At 36.5% G+C, this 15,279-nt stretch overlaps 1 protein-coding gene across 1 annotated transcript in view; it reads left to right on the forward strand.

Annotated features, from left to right (window-relative positions):
* The window catches only part of LOC126335343 (E3 ubiquitin-protein ligase RNF169-like), a 108,555-nt gene that overhangs the window by 21,577 nt on the left and 71,699 nt on the right, over positions 1–15,279 (forward strand). The window contains exon 5 of the mRNA XM_049998527.1: positions 7,616–7,705. Coding sequence (XP_049854484.1) covers positions 7,616–7,705 — 90 coding nt within the window. The remainder of the gene's footprint in view (positions 1–7,615; positions 7,706–15,279) is intronic.

The following is a 15,279-nucleotide window of genomic DNA, read 5'->3' on the forward strand; positions in this document are numbered from 1 at the left end:
CTACACTCCGAGGCAGCTGCCTGAAGACAGCTGACCGTGGCCATCAGCATCCGTACACAGCAGTCACACATCCTGTCCATCCTAAGAAATCAATTTACTGTAAGAGAGTTAATCTCTGCTAATTCACTAAAGGCGGCTGATAGTTGACTAAACTGTGGTTACTAGACATTTCTTGTAGAAAACAATGAAAATAGCACTACCTATCTCTGGACTGTACTCAAAACAAAAACTAGCACTACTGGCACTATTGCTGACTAAAGGGACTCTCTCTGACTGTAATCAAAACAAGCACGAAATCTATGGGACACTATTACTAGCACTCGACACTTAAAGCTTCCTAAAAGCAAAAACACACGGAAGAAGAAGTGACAAGTAAGAAAAATACAGTTAATACTTAAATTAACGTAGCTCACTGCACAGCAGATGTGAAGCAGGCAGTTACGACGACACTATATTGTAATCAGTAGTTACTCTGAGGAGAAAAGTATAATGGACGTGATGTGTACTTCCTTGAAGATTGATATCCTCCTCTTCAAAAAAGGGAGCGTCTCGTAGCTTTTAATGACAACGTCCGTGTCAGCCTGTTTTATATTATAAGTTGTCAGGAGCAAATTATGTGTGTAAATCAGAGAACATTGTACAATGAGAATCAACTGAATGATGCAGGGCAATTGTCAAGACATTGAGCCCATATTCAGGAGGGTGAAGTGTGCTCTTCCCGGCCATCCCAATTTAGGATTTGTGTGGTTCTCCTAAATCATTTCAGGCACATGCCAAGATGGTTCCTATCTGTAAAAGCATACTTCTCTATTATCTGTGTGTGTATGGTTTGAACTATTTAGTTTCATTTACGATGACAATGAAACACATATCATTGTTGGATGATCCCTGGCTGAATAAATTCAATCAAATCAACATGTAAGTGCCAGATTTTTTTATGAACAGGAGAACACTCATTATATCAATATTGTGTTAGGTGATTATTGTAAAGAAAAGATTAATTTAATGCAGTGCAGTTTTCAGATACCTCAGAAGAAAACTTCAGATTTTACAAATATGCCTTTGGTTATTGTGTGAATTTGTCCTGATATTTGAGACAGTGTTTCTTCTGTGGCAATTGGAAACAACAATCTTTTTATGACACCTACTAGCTGCTGCCTTGTAGTTTCTGAGAGATTTTCCCAGGTGGTGGAAGTGTTGGCACAAAGATAAATTTTAATGCACGTGAGAAACTGAAACTTTCGACAATGAGATGTAATAAAACAGTGCAACAAATGAAGATAGCCATATGATTATTGCATTATCTGCCTTACTGGAATGGGGAGACTCTGTTGCCTGTACATGGGGCCCATGTGCACAGATCAGAGATATGCATGGCATAGCATTCATTGCATGTGTCCGTTGCCTCTTTGCGAAACAGCTGGATGGATCTGCTGAGCTCAGAAAGTTGCAAAGATGTAAATGTATGTTAACTGGCTTGATAAGCCAAGTATCGGATAAGAGTAGGGTGAAAACTTTCCACCTCAAATATGACTTATGGCAAATCAATAACAACTGATGATTGTTTTACTTTATTTGAAGTCATTTATCAGAAAAATGGTGTAAAATGAGTTGTTAATCAAAATGGAATACAATAATTCATTTTAAAAAAGGCTGTTAAGGTATATTCACTGACAGGCAGTAACTACATATTTTGAAGGAGTTACAAACGTCTGTGTTAAGATTTTCTCAGGGCTATTGTCATGGCATGCAAAATTAAGTTACAGTGGGGAAATAGAAACAACAGTATTTGGGAAAGGATAGATTGCTAATCACTATATAGAGGAGACACTGAGTCTTAGACAGCCATAATGAAAAAAAACTCTATACATTATGTTAGACCTTGTTCTGAAGCGAAAACACACGCACATTCACAACATTCACATTTTGTGTGTGTGTGTGTGTGTGTGTGTGTTTTCTACTCCGGAAGAAGGAATTTTGTCTGAAAGCCAAAATGTAAATCAGTCTTTTCATTGTGCCTATCTGTGACTCGTTGTTTCGTCTGTATGGTGGGTAGCAATCTCTCTATTTCATAATATTGTTGTTATTCCATCCAGGGCATTTGGGGGAAATGGAGGTGGCTACCCTAACGACTGTTTGGCACAATTTGAAGAACTTCATTGTAGTGTAAGCACAAGTGAGCTTTGAGTCAGTGTATCTCTTGGCAACTCCTGTTGTGATGACTTGTGTCAGGTGTTGTTGGTGGAACCTGAAACAGAGTTTCTTCTGTTGAAGTTGCAAGCAAAACAATCTTTCTTCAAACATCTTATAGCTGAGAGACACTTCTAAGGGGAGAAAATTGTCAACCCTGACATTTCTTGAAGGTTGTATACAGTTTATGCATAAATCACTTCTTCACTTTTTGTGTTGAGACTCGAATTTTTTTTGCACTTGTGTTGTTAGCATGTGGATTTCCAGAATAGTCCCACCCTTCCTGAGCAGTTGCTCAGCATTCATTGGAGCCCCCAGGGTGTTTTCAGCAAGCCCTTAAAAACCCCATTTGTAAACAAAGTGATGCATACAACCAAAGAAATGACTTTTGAGTTCTTCCTATCATGCATTTCGTATGTAGTCTATGTAACACTCTCCACAGAATAGAATCTGAGTTTGGCATCAGTTTTTGATATCATTTCATGTCAATTCACTGATTTGTGAACTAAGTTGTTTTAAGAGTTCCAAAATGTGTTTTTTTTTTTTCAGTTTAAATTCTCATCATTATGGACACACAAGAATTTTGAAATTTCCAATCTATGTATTATTTCCTCTCCGTATGTTACACTTATCATTGGTGTAGTACACCTAGATTTTTAGAACTGAATGTACTGTGTCTTTTTAAAATTGAGGGTAAGACCATTCTCAGAAGACCAATCAATTATACTTTTGACAATATTATTTACCATTTCTTCTGTTTCTATGTGTATGCTTGTATTGATTACAATACTAGTCTATTTGTAATAAGAACTAATTCTGCTTGCTGTATATTTGATGAAAGATCATTTACATAAATGAGGAACAATAGTGGACCTAAGACTGAGCCTTGAGGAACCCCATACGTGATTTCTCTCTGGTCAAAATTACATCAGTGGGCTGTATTGGCTGAATTACTAAGTACAACTTTCTGCTTTCTTTTGGATGGGTATCCCATTATCCATTATGTTAGATGGTGGTAAGCAAGCAATTAAAGTATGTCTTTCCTAAGTACCTGAGGGCGATTATTAATTCAAATTTCCGGTTCTGTAGCAAGCAATACAGCTTCAGAGAAGGATATCAGTGATTCAACCAATTTTTAGCAACACTCAAGTTTTTACAGAGGCATTAATCATATCACTAGTTGATACTGTTTTAATAGATCTTGCAAACATATTTAACATTGTGTCTCATTATAAATTAATTGGGAAATAGCAAATATTGTTATTTACAGCAGAGTTATGCTCTTTATTTGAGGATTTCTGAAAAGACAAACCCAAACACTTAGATTAGGGAACAAATTTTGAGGTGAGATGAAATCAGGGTAATGTCAGGGGCCATTGCTCTTCCTCACTTAGCTCAAAATTCAATATGGTCCTAAAGGCAAACTTTGTACAACTTTGCTTAATTCGCTTAGAGCAGCATATTGATACTCATCCCTACATGATGTCTTAGAGGCAACACTGTTTTAAAGTTACTTCTTGTTGAATTAGTGTAGAGTTGCCACTTGTTCGTAATGTAGAGAAAATTTCTAACTATCCACACTTTTAAGGAAAAAATGGGGTGAATATTTATTTCCTGTACTGTACCGTAAAAAATTGTTAACATGGGTCTGTAGGTTCTCTTCATTTGTCTTAGAGGAATGGTACTGTTAAATACTGAGGAAGAGCCACAAGTTGAGGAAGTTGTTCAGTTTAGATTATGGGGAAGTTTGCTTCCAAATCTTTATTAGCATTCAGACTTCAGAAATGTTGTCAAGCATTACCAGATGTGGACTCGCATTCGGGAGGACGACGGTTCAATCCCGCGTCCAGCCATCCTGATTTAGGTTTTCCGTGATTTCCCTAAATCGCTCCAGGCAAATGCCAGGATGGTTCCTTTCAAAGGGCACGGCCGTCTTCCTTCCCCGTCCTTCCCTAATCCGATGAGACCGATGACCTCGCTGTCTGGTCTCCTTCCCCAAACCAACCAACCAACCAACCATTACCAGATGGGGCTGAGACTAGGTACAGATATAACTGGGCAGTGAGATTATGGCATCTAGCTGTTGGGATATTTGGAAAAAAGACATTAAAATGATAAGATGAAAAGGTACCTTCTTATGTAGAAATTGTTCTTCTAAAATACTTGATATGTTACTGGATTAAGGACTTACTTTAGAGAAACAGTTTCATTTCAGCATAAGAATCCCAGTCATTTTTTACAGAATCTTTAGTAAATCACGGTTTGGATTTTAAGAGTGTTACTCAATTGAGAATGCAATTTACACATTCACTCACCAAATGTTACAACCACTAAATAACAAAATAGCACCAGTTGGTATTTTCTGTGACCTATCTATAGTAGTTGACTGTTTGAATCATGTCTCCTGGATAAACTGAGGGTTGGAATTGATGATTTAACAAACCAATGTATAATGTCACACTTAATTAAGAGAATGCAGGAAGTTATGCTTAATATTTCAACCAGTGTAAGCAGGGGATATTCTTCTGGCTGGAGAGAAATTAATTTAAGGTTCCATAAGACTCGATCATCAGTCCAGTATTAGTCCTTGTATATGTAAACGATCTTCTGTCGAATGTACAACAAGCAGAATTAGTTACTTTTGCGGGTGACAGTGGTATTATCATCAGTTCAAACACACTTACTGCAATGGAATAAGTGGTAAATAATTGTCTTAAAATTATTGTTGAATGGTTTTCTGCAACTGATCTTACTCTCAATTTCAGAAAGCTACAACCTATTCAGGATTGCACATCTAAAGGTACTATGCCGATGACAATTGTAACACATGGAGGAAAATAACTAGAATGGAAACATCAAAAATTTTAGGTGTCCATATTGATGACAATTTAAACTGGAAAATATAGATTTTGGAACTCTTAAAACAATTTACTCCAGCCAGATTTGCACTTAGATTCATTGCAAATCTTAAGGCAGAGACAAATCAGGCAGCTGATATATCTTTTGTATTTTCACTCAATAATGTTGTGTGGAATCATGCTGTGGGGTAACTCAACTTTAAGGAGGAAGATGTTTATGGGTAAAAAAATGTGCTGTAAGTATAATATGTTTTGCTTACCCACAATTGTTTCGTATGCATATGTTTAAGGAGTTAGGCATTTCGGCTGCACAGTATATTTATTCCCTCATGAAGTTTGTTGTAAATAATCCACTGAAGTTCAGAAGGAAACCTTTCAGTACATTAAGCAATTTGACATTTCTAGGAATATCTTTTGCTAATGTCAGATTGTGGAAATTGTAGGCCTTTCCTAGACAGACTGATAGCCCATTTAGTGATGGCCATTTGGTCATGGCACATCAAAAGATTTGAAATGCTTCATATGTTGGCTTTCGCACTGGCCATCATGTCAAGACACCATCAGGGTTTTTCAGGAACAAGGCTTTGACAGCTGTCATTGTTGTCCATTGTTGATCATGTGCCCCCTAGCTAATTTTCTCCCAATACACAGTTATGTTCTCATCCTCCATCGTGTTTTCATTAGGTGGTGATAGAGAAACATACAGCATGTACGGCCTACATTACATTCCATAGTGTGATTTAATGATCATTAGCATGTGGAATTGGTTATCACAACAATCATAGTCAGCTTTACATAGCCGATGAAAGTAATTCTGGAAATAGGCATGGCACAGAGGAGTGGCTTTTTCCTTGCCTTTCTTTGTTGTGCAGTACAGCGGTAAGTTCAAAACCATGGAAAGGAGAAGTACCAACAAAGGAATGAAATGCGTGCTTCATAATCAAGTGCCTTTTCTGACTAATTTCAACTAAGATGGTGGTGTTTTTTGAGCATCAATTGAATCTTCTGTTAGTTAAAATTACCTTTTTTACATTTCCGCTCTTATCTAATGAATGCGTGATGTACGGTCTCTTTGGAGCAGTTTGACCCTTGGGAAAAGGAAGGGGAGGGGAGGGGAACTGTCAATTCTCTCGGACATAATAAGTTTTCTGGGTCTCCTACAAAAATTATTTCTTGTGACATGACATACATCCAAATTCACAGACTCAGTTATATGAAAAGTGGCAGTTGTAGATCTTTTCCCCATCTCCTCTGTTAGGTAAAGTCCTGTGGACACCCAGGGTAACAGTGACTATTGAATTCACAAAACTTCTTGAGTAAATTCAGTTGGAGAGGATTCATTTTTTGTAAGAGTTCTTTTAGTGGAACTAAATGTGGTATCCAGTTATTTTGCTGCTTGACTTACGTGGTCATTCCACATTTATAGATCCCTTTCTAAAGCAACTAAAGATCTGACATTTGTGACTGATTCCGATGACTTCCTACCCAGTTCAGTCGAACAGTAGGTGATACTCCTGTGTATTTTGAAAATGAGTTGCTATTCCTTACTCCAAGTGCTGATTATTTCTTGATTGTTTCAGAGTTTTACTAATGCTATTGTATATAGTTGTAACAACTGCCTTACTTCAATGTGATATGCTCACATATTTGATTTTGAAAGTGTCTTGGTAGATTCTGCTTTTGTTAGGAAATCCACTATTAACAACTAGTCTGTAATGTGTAAATATATATTTGGTTTGTTAAGTTGTAAGATGAGCTGAATCAAGACATTCTTGAAGTCAAGAATGATGTCAAATTGGGTGCCACTGTATGCATCCTTCTGAATCACACGAATGAATGGAGCAAGCTGAGTTTCCGGTGTTTGCTGCTCATACAGTCAGTGCTGGTTAATCAGAATTGTCAATATAAGTCTGTAGTTTCTCATGTGTACCTCATGATGCTTCTTTAACAAGTATAACTTGAGCACTGAAAGTTACCTGGATGCACTGTTACTCCAACAGCACTTGGTAAAGACTGCTGGAAAGGAGTCCTCTACTTCAACAAAATAATAAATATGTTTCATTATTAACCCAGGTTAAATTCTAGAAATAACAACATTCTGACTGAATTGTATTTTCTTTATTAGTGTGTCTGACTCGGGCTTTGTGCTGCCATTAGTTATCATAATTTTTATCGTAATTGGTATCTCCAAAATAATAAATTCAAGTGTGTGGGTGTGACAGTTTTGTGCAGCAAGTAGGTATTCATTTTATAAATTTAGCATATGAGGTATTTGTCTTCACAATTTCACATTGTCCATGTAACAGGATTCTTTCTTGTCAAAGCTTAAAAATATATGCACTATAACTTTATGCTTGCCTTTGAAACAGTATGATTGAAAAAGAAAACTTTGTCTTATTGCTCTGACTACTTACCTGTAGAATAAAGAAAGAAAGACTAATATTAGTGTCTTATTTCATAGCAAATGGTTTTTTGTCTGTGGTTTGATAACGAAGTTATTGTTATAAGGTAATGCAGTCAGTCATGTTAAAGACAGACTATCAATACAGTTTTTTGTTAATTTATAGGAAGAAATCTTGGAAATGGAGCGTCAAAAAAGGCAGCAGGCTGAGGAAGATGAAAAAATAGCGAGGCAGCTACAGGAACAAATGATGGTGGTTAGTAGTAGTTCATATTGCTTGGATTTTGAAATAAAGGATATTCTCTAGGTTATAGTACACGTTCAAAACTTGTTGTTTATGAGAAGATATATTTTTCTTTCTCAGTTTCTCCCCTGGTGTTATACGAACTGGTATCATTACCAGTGGTCCCGGAACGAATAAATAGATATTCTCTCTCTCTCTCTCTCTCTCTCTCTCTCTCTCTCTCTCTCTCTCTCTCTCTCTCTCTTTGCCCACATATAGACACAAAGTAGGACTTACAATACTCTCTAATGTTAAGCCTTGCAGGATTTCTCACTAGCTAAAGACAGTGGAGACCCTCTGGAATACAAAGAAGATAGTTGGCAGAAATACTACAACTACCGCTACTACTACTACTACGACACAATATGAATGAAACAGTGCGCAACACTGGTGTAATATTCTACAATACATATTATTTTACAAACTGGTTTTCATGTGTTACATCATTGTTGGTTCTATAGACAAATATATGGGGTTATAACATTTTATGGCATCAAAGATTTTAAACTGGTGCATTTGTGGAGTATCTCATTTGGTTTCAAAAGATGAAAGTTATTAAGGTTTGATTCAAGGTTAAAACTAAAAGAATTATTTCAGCAAAATTTGGTGTAAAAATATGTTGTTTTTGTGCTGGTAGTCTTCAGTGCAGAGATTGGTTTGATGCAGCTCTCCATGCTACTCTATCCTGTGCAATACTTCATCTCCAAGTAGCTTCTGCAACCTACATCCTTCCGAACCTGCTTAGTGTATTCATCTCTTGGTCTCCCTCAAAAATTTTTACCCTCCACGCTGCCCTCCAGTACTAAATTGGTGATCCCTTGATGCCTCATAACATGTCCTACCAACTGATTCCTTCTTCTAGTCAAGCTGTGTCACAAATTCCTCTTCTCCCCAGTTCTATTCAATACCTACTAATAGGTTATGTGATCTAATCTTCAGCATTCTTCTGTAGCACCACATTTCGAAAGCTTCTATTCTCTTATTGTCTATACTATTTATCGTCCATGTTTCACTTCCATACATGACTACACTCCATACAGATACTTTTAGAAAAAACTTCCTGACACTTAAGTCTATACTCGATGTTAACAAACTACTCTTCTTCAGAAACGCTTTCCTTGCCATAGCCAGCCTACATTTTATATCCTCTCTACTTCAACCATCATCAGTTATTTTGCTTCCTGAATAGCAAAATTCATCTACTATTTTAAGTGTCTCACTTCCTACCCTAATTCCCTCAGCATCAGCCATTTTAATTCAACTACATTACATTATCCTCATTTTGCTTTTGTTGTTGTTCATCCTATATCCTCCTTTCAAGACACTGTCCATTCCGTTCAACTGCTCTTCCAGGTCCTTTGCTGTCTCTGACAGAATTACAATGTCTTCAGCAAACCTCAAAGTTTTTATTTCATCTCCATGGATTTAATTCCTACTCCAAATTTTTCTTTTGTTTCCTTTACTGCTTGCTCAATATACAGATTGAATAACATCGGGGAACAGCTACAACCCTGTCTTACTCCTTTCCCAACCTCTGCATCCCTTTCATGCCCCTCGACTCTTATAACTGCCATCCAGTTTCTGTACAAATTGTAAAAAGCCTTTCGCTCCTTGTGTTTGACCCCTGCCACCTTCATAATTTGAAAGAGAGTATTCCAGTCAACATTGTCAAAAGCTTTCTCTGAGTCTACAAATGCTAGAAATGTAGGTTTGCCTTTCCTTAATCTATCTTCTAAGATAAGTCGTAGGGTCAGTATTGCCACACGTGTTCCAACATTTCCAAACTGGTCTTCCCCGAGGTCAGATTCCTACCAGTTTTATGTAAAATATGTACCTTACATAAAATGTAATAAATTAAATAATGAACTACATGGCAAAATACAACAGTTGTTCCGAGATGAAAAATAATTTTAATGATATGCAGAAAACTTTTGACAGATTCAAAGATTTTGACAGAACAAGGTAATCTTGTCCTTAACAGATCCAGTATTACAAATGTGTAAAATATTACAAGCAAACTAAACAGGTAAGTGAAGGTCAATATTGCCCTGCCAAAATGGCCTACATAGAATCTGCTCCAGTTGAAAGTGATTTTGTATAGTTCACTCTTTTACAAAGCTGAAGTGCTGTCTTTACCATTGAGCAAAAAGTGTCCATGAGTATTGTGCACGTAAAAATAATGTTTTAAAGTCCCTGGATTTAAGCTTTCTGACTACATACAGAGAGACTTTTCCTAAATATGGAACTGTGCACAGTTTACAAGGGAAGTCAGATCAAAATGAGACAGCTGGGTAAAGTAGGGAAGATGTATTTTTAATTTCAGAAGTAATTGCCATAACTGTTAATTCATTTACCTACTGTGAACCCCGATGGTTAATGCATTCATGGAAAATTGTTTGGGGTTACCTGTGGAACCATGATTGTACCCATAAGTGCAAATTTTTGTTCAAAGCAAATCGACAGTCATGAATACCTTTCTTCAGGGCTCCAAAAATACAGAAATCCTCTATTCAGTCCTGAACTCTTACCATGCGATATCTATATTTTTCGGAGCCCTGAAGGAAGACCTTAGTGGCCATCAATTTGCTTTGAACAAAGAGGTGGACACCTGGGTACAATTGTGGTTCTGTAGACAGTTGCAAACATTTTACCATGAATGATTTAACTATCATGTATCACAGTGGAATAAATGTATTAACAGTTATGGTGATTACTTTTGAAATAATCAGTTTACTTAATTTTTTTTTTCATCTGTGTCATTTTCATTTGATGGGCCCTTATATTAAAGTTTTGAGGTGGTTGGTCGAGCACAGGATAAAGAAGAGAGGAGACTGTTTTTTAATTTATTTATTTTCTTAATGGGTTACATCAAAGCAGGAGAGTAGCCATTGCTTGATGCTATGTGTTTAATTGTTTTCAGTTCACTTTGGAAGTTGTCTGGGTATTTGACAATGTATCACTGAATGAAAGGCAGCATTAGGTCACTTCTGGATGTTGAGAATTGACATCTATTACAAAGTCAGTGGTGGCAGGCTTCCTGTAGATCTTAATATGTGAATGTGGCCTCTAATATCTATGGTTAGATCTAAATAACTTATGAAGTTACCCCCAAAATTCATTGTGAATTTGATATTGTTCTGGTTAGAATTTGGCTCCTTGAAGAATGTCTGAAGTTGTGTGGTATTTCCCATCCATAAGCACAGCCCATCATCAGCATACATCTGATGCTTGCCTGCTTTATTTCTTCATTGATAATCCTCGGTGTTGATGCACTGCGTTATTACTCTGGCTGAAAAATAGGGAGTGGAAGTTCAACAGTGACTACTGTAAATGATGTAGCCGACAGTTGCACATTTGCGTTCCACAGTTCTTTACTTTCACTGTTCACAACCCCCCTCCCCTATATTACACAGTTATATGGCAAGTTCACTATTGGTAAATGATAAGCATCATTAATAGCTTGCAGGCAAAAATTGGTGTACTGCTACAATAGTTTGCTGTTGAACATCTATCAGCAGTAAATACCTAACCACACAGCTCAGTTTTTGCAGAATAATAAGGTACGTGTGACATACTATTTCTCAGATAAATTGAGCAGACACTCTCATTGTTTTAACACACGGCCTATTTGTGTTACACTAATTCCACTGTTAAGTTAATGCATTATTGTTACCCTAACCGATACAAACTTCCCTTTATATATTCTCACAAAAATAGGTACAGAAACTATACATTGTTTTTGTTTAAGTTACAGAAATTACACGTAACAGAATACATCAAAAATTTCCTCCTTTTTTAGTTTCTTCTGCCACCAAGATTATGCCAAATTATTTGTTTAAATAATGAAATTAACAGATATTGTTATATAAACAATACTTTGACATACCTGGTGATTATTTTGGAATTAATTAAGGGCTGGCTTTGCTAAAACATTTTCGAATGGAGCCAAATAAATACTTTAAGAATTCTAGTAGTTCTTTTCCCAAATATTTATAATTAGTACAGAATTTATATTTGTTCATAAGTCAACAATAGCATTTAAAGTCACAAAACAATTACTGATTTCACCCTATAACAAAAGTATTAACAAAGAACTCAAATTAGGAAATTGATTACTTACACAAAACTAAGCACAAAATTAGATCTGGTGTTATATTTCTTAGGACCGAGGGCCAACCTTTCACTTTTATGAAAATGGAGATGATACTAATGTATGTTAATGGTAATTAGTCAAAAATGAATAAATGAATGTAAGGAGACAGATGGCAAAACAAGAGAGGATGTAAAGAGATCCCAGCTTGCTTCGTCACATACCTAAACCTGCATCTAACTGCAATATGGCAGGGGTGAGTAGTGGATTAGATGGTGGTATCTGATGAACAAAGGTACCCTTTCTGGTAGATGATGTGAAGCAAGTGAAATTAATTCACTGGCAACTACAATGATTGAATAATTTACCCCCTGAACAGGAAATGTGGGCTAGTGAGACTACTTGCAGAAGTGTTTGATGTCCTGTTTGCTGACAGTGACCATGTCTTGCAGGGGATAAGTAACTATAGGAGCACATGCTCCCCACCCTCCTTCCTTTTCTCCTCCCCCTCCCCCCTACACACACACACACACACACACACACACACAGGAATCACTTTATAAAAGGCTGAACCCAAATGTAAATGATGAGAATGCCAGAAGGGAGAGTAATGATGATACAGCTCACTACATGGGACCTTGCAGATTAATCTTTAATGTTACTTGGTATGATTACCAAGTTCGCACATAGTGAAACAACTTTGACTGGGTACTGAAATTCCTTGAAGAGGAAAGACTCCGAGAGACTATTGAAACTCATAAAAATGATGTGCACTTGAAATGAGCAATGGCGGGACAAGAGAATTTCCCTTTCATTGTACAAAATGTGATGTGCAGCCCAAGAATGTTAAAGTTCACCATTTCCTGTGTTATTTCTACACTACCTCATTCCTTAACTTGAGTACTCCAGTAAGTCAAATCCAATACAATTCAGATCACTTTGTAAATTACCCCTCCTACTCACATTCTCCATTTTTCCTTTATTTCTGTTACTGTGGTTTCTGCTGTTGTGTTAAAAAATTACTTTGAATAACTGCAGTTGTTTCACTTACCTGTTTAGTTCGCTTGTAATATTTTACCTGTTCGTAATATTGGACCTGTTAAGGATAAGATTATCTTTTTCTATTAAACCCTTGCAATATGTCACCAAAGTGTACTATGTATTGTTAAATTCATTTTTTTTCTCAGAAAAATTGTATTTTTCCATGTTGTTCATTATTTAATGTTTCACATTTTATCCAAGCTACATATTTTTTACATCGAATGTTACTGAAATAATTCTTCTAGTTTTAGCCCTAAATCAAACCTTAATAACTGTCGTCTTTGGAAACCAATGAGATACTCTGCAGATGCGCTAGTTTAAAATCTTTGACCCAAAAAATTTCACAGGCACACCATTTATCTTTTTGCCTGGTAATGGGATAAAAGCCGAAAACTGGTTTCAAGAATAATAAATGTTTTAGAATATCACACCAGTGTCTTGTGGTGTTATAAAATATTATTTATGTAAATATCTTATCAGGAACCAATGAAACAGTCAATTAATGTGATTTAAATAAATATTAGGGGATGTGCATTGGGCTTCATCATGGTAGAACAAATGAAAGTGTAGCTGTGATGAAGAACAAATATATTGTATCTAGCCATTGTCATACCTCTCAAGTATGTTTGTCTTGCTCAGCCCTTCTACTTTTCTTGTCTGTTAAGGTTTCTATTGGCTTATTCTTCTCAACATTAATTCCGTGGGAACTTTGTCATCGAGAATCATAGTGCTAATCTTATCTTCAGATCTAATGGGACAGAAATATCGGGCATGTTGAACAACAACTTGGGAAGCTCAGCAACAGTGTCATAAATTTCTCCCTCCTCCTGCCTTGTTTGCTTTGATTGATTTTGAGTAATAGCCGTTTGTGAAATCTCATTCAGATTGTTCAGATTCCTCTTTCCTTTTACATTTTAGCAAAAGCAGGCTCAGTTTTTCTTCTTTTCTTGAAAGGTAATTGTATAGTTTTGGTAAGGTGCATTCCTCTGTAGTAACCTCGGGTAATAGCTTTAATCTGTGTGAATGAAGTAAACTAGTTCAGCAGATCCATTATTAAAGTGCATTGTTTGTGCTTTCAAACTAGGAAGTGCAGACCACAATTCAAGTGCAACAAAAGTGAAATTAATTTGCATTTGGGTGATTACATGACATGCACTTCGTTATGTTCACAAAACATTCCTTTGTGTGGCGGAATTTTAAATCTGTTTTGACAACTTATTGTCCAAATAGTATGGATTACAGCAGATGTTATTGAACCTATAGAAAATAGGAGATTATACAAAAACACACCTGATGAACAAGGAAAAGCTTAATACAGAAGACGAAGGAATTTAGTCAATGGAGAAGCTAGGAAAACAAAAGAAAAAATTCTTGAGGATATGTGCAGGGAAGTGAAAGAAAATATGCGAAACTGAAAAACTGATTTATCCTACAGAACAGAAAATACACTCTCAGGCACAATAGAAATTAAGAAATTGCTGTTTGGTGAAGACATGGTGAAGAATACAATGAGGAGTTATATGCTGGAATACTCTTTCGGAGGAAGTAATGGGAAGAGAAGAGCAAGTAGATGAAGATGACAAGAGAGATGACATTCTGCAAGAATAATTTGACAAAGCTCTAAAAGAACTATGGGACAACAAAGCAGTGGGTATTGCCGACATCCCTGCAGAACTAATAAAAAGTGCTGGTTACAGTATGAAAATGATGCTGCTTAAACTTATCAGGTCCATCTAGAATACCGGGGAGACATTGGCAGACTTCCAGAAATGCATCATTGTTCCTATACCAAAGAAGGCAGCAGCTACAAAATGTGAACAGTACTGAACTTCAAGCCTAATATCACTTGCATAAAAAATTCTCTTAAAAATAAGAGAACTCAAGAGAAGGTGGATGATATGCTGAGTGATCAGTTTGGTTTCAGAAGGGGATTGGGGACACTAGAAGAGATTCTGGCACTGAGACTCCTTACCAAAAAGCAATTACATAAAAATAAACAAACTTATATTGCCTTTGTAGACCTGGAAAAGGCATTTGATAACGTTATCTGGCAAGAGATGTTCAGAATGCTGAGGAAAAGTGGAATGATGTACAAAGACATCTGTCTGATACCCTGTTGCTCTAAGAATGAGGTGGCAGCGATTAGGAACTGTCACTAGAACACGAAGCAAATATTAGAAAAGTGATAAGACAAGGACGTGCTCTCTCTCCTCTTATGTTCAATGCTTACATCCAGGGAGCTATAGACCAAGTTCAAGAAACCACTGAGGTCGGAATCAAAATTAATGGGCAGAAGATAGACATGCTATGTTAAAGCAGATGATTGCTGTAGTCATGGAGACAAAAGATGATCTAGAGGAAGTCCTCAGAACAGTGGAAAGGATTCTGTGCAATCAGTATGTAATGAGAATAAATG

This window comes from Schistocerca gregaria, chromosome 2 (assembly GCF_023897955.1).
Source record: "Schistocerca gregaria isolate iqSchGreg1 chromosome 2, iqSchGreg1.2, whole genome shotgun sequence".
Lineage (NCBI taxonomy): Eukaryota > Metazoa > Arthropoda > Insecta > Orthoptera > Acrididae > Schistocerca > Schistocerca gregaria.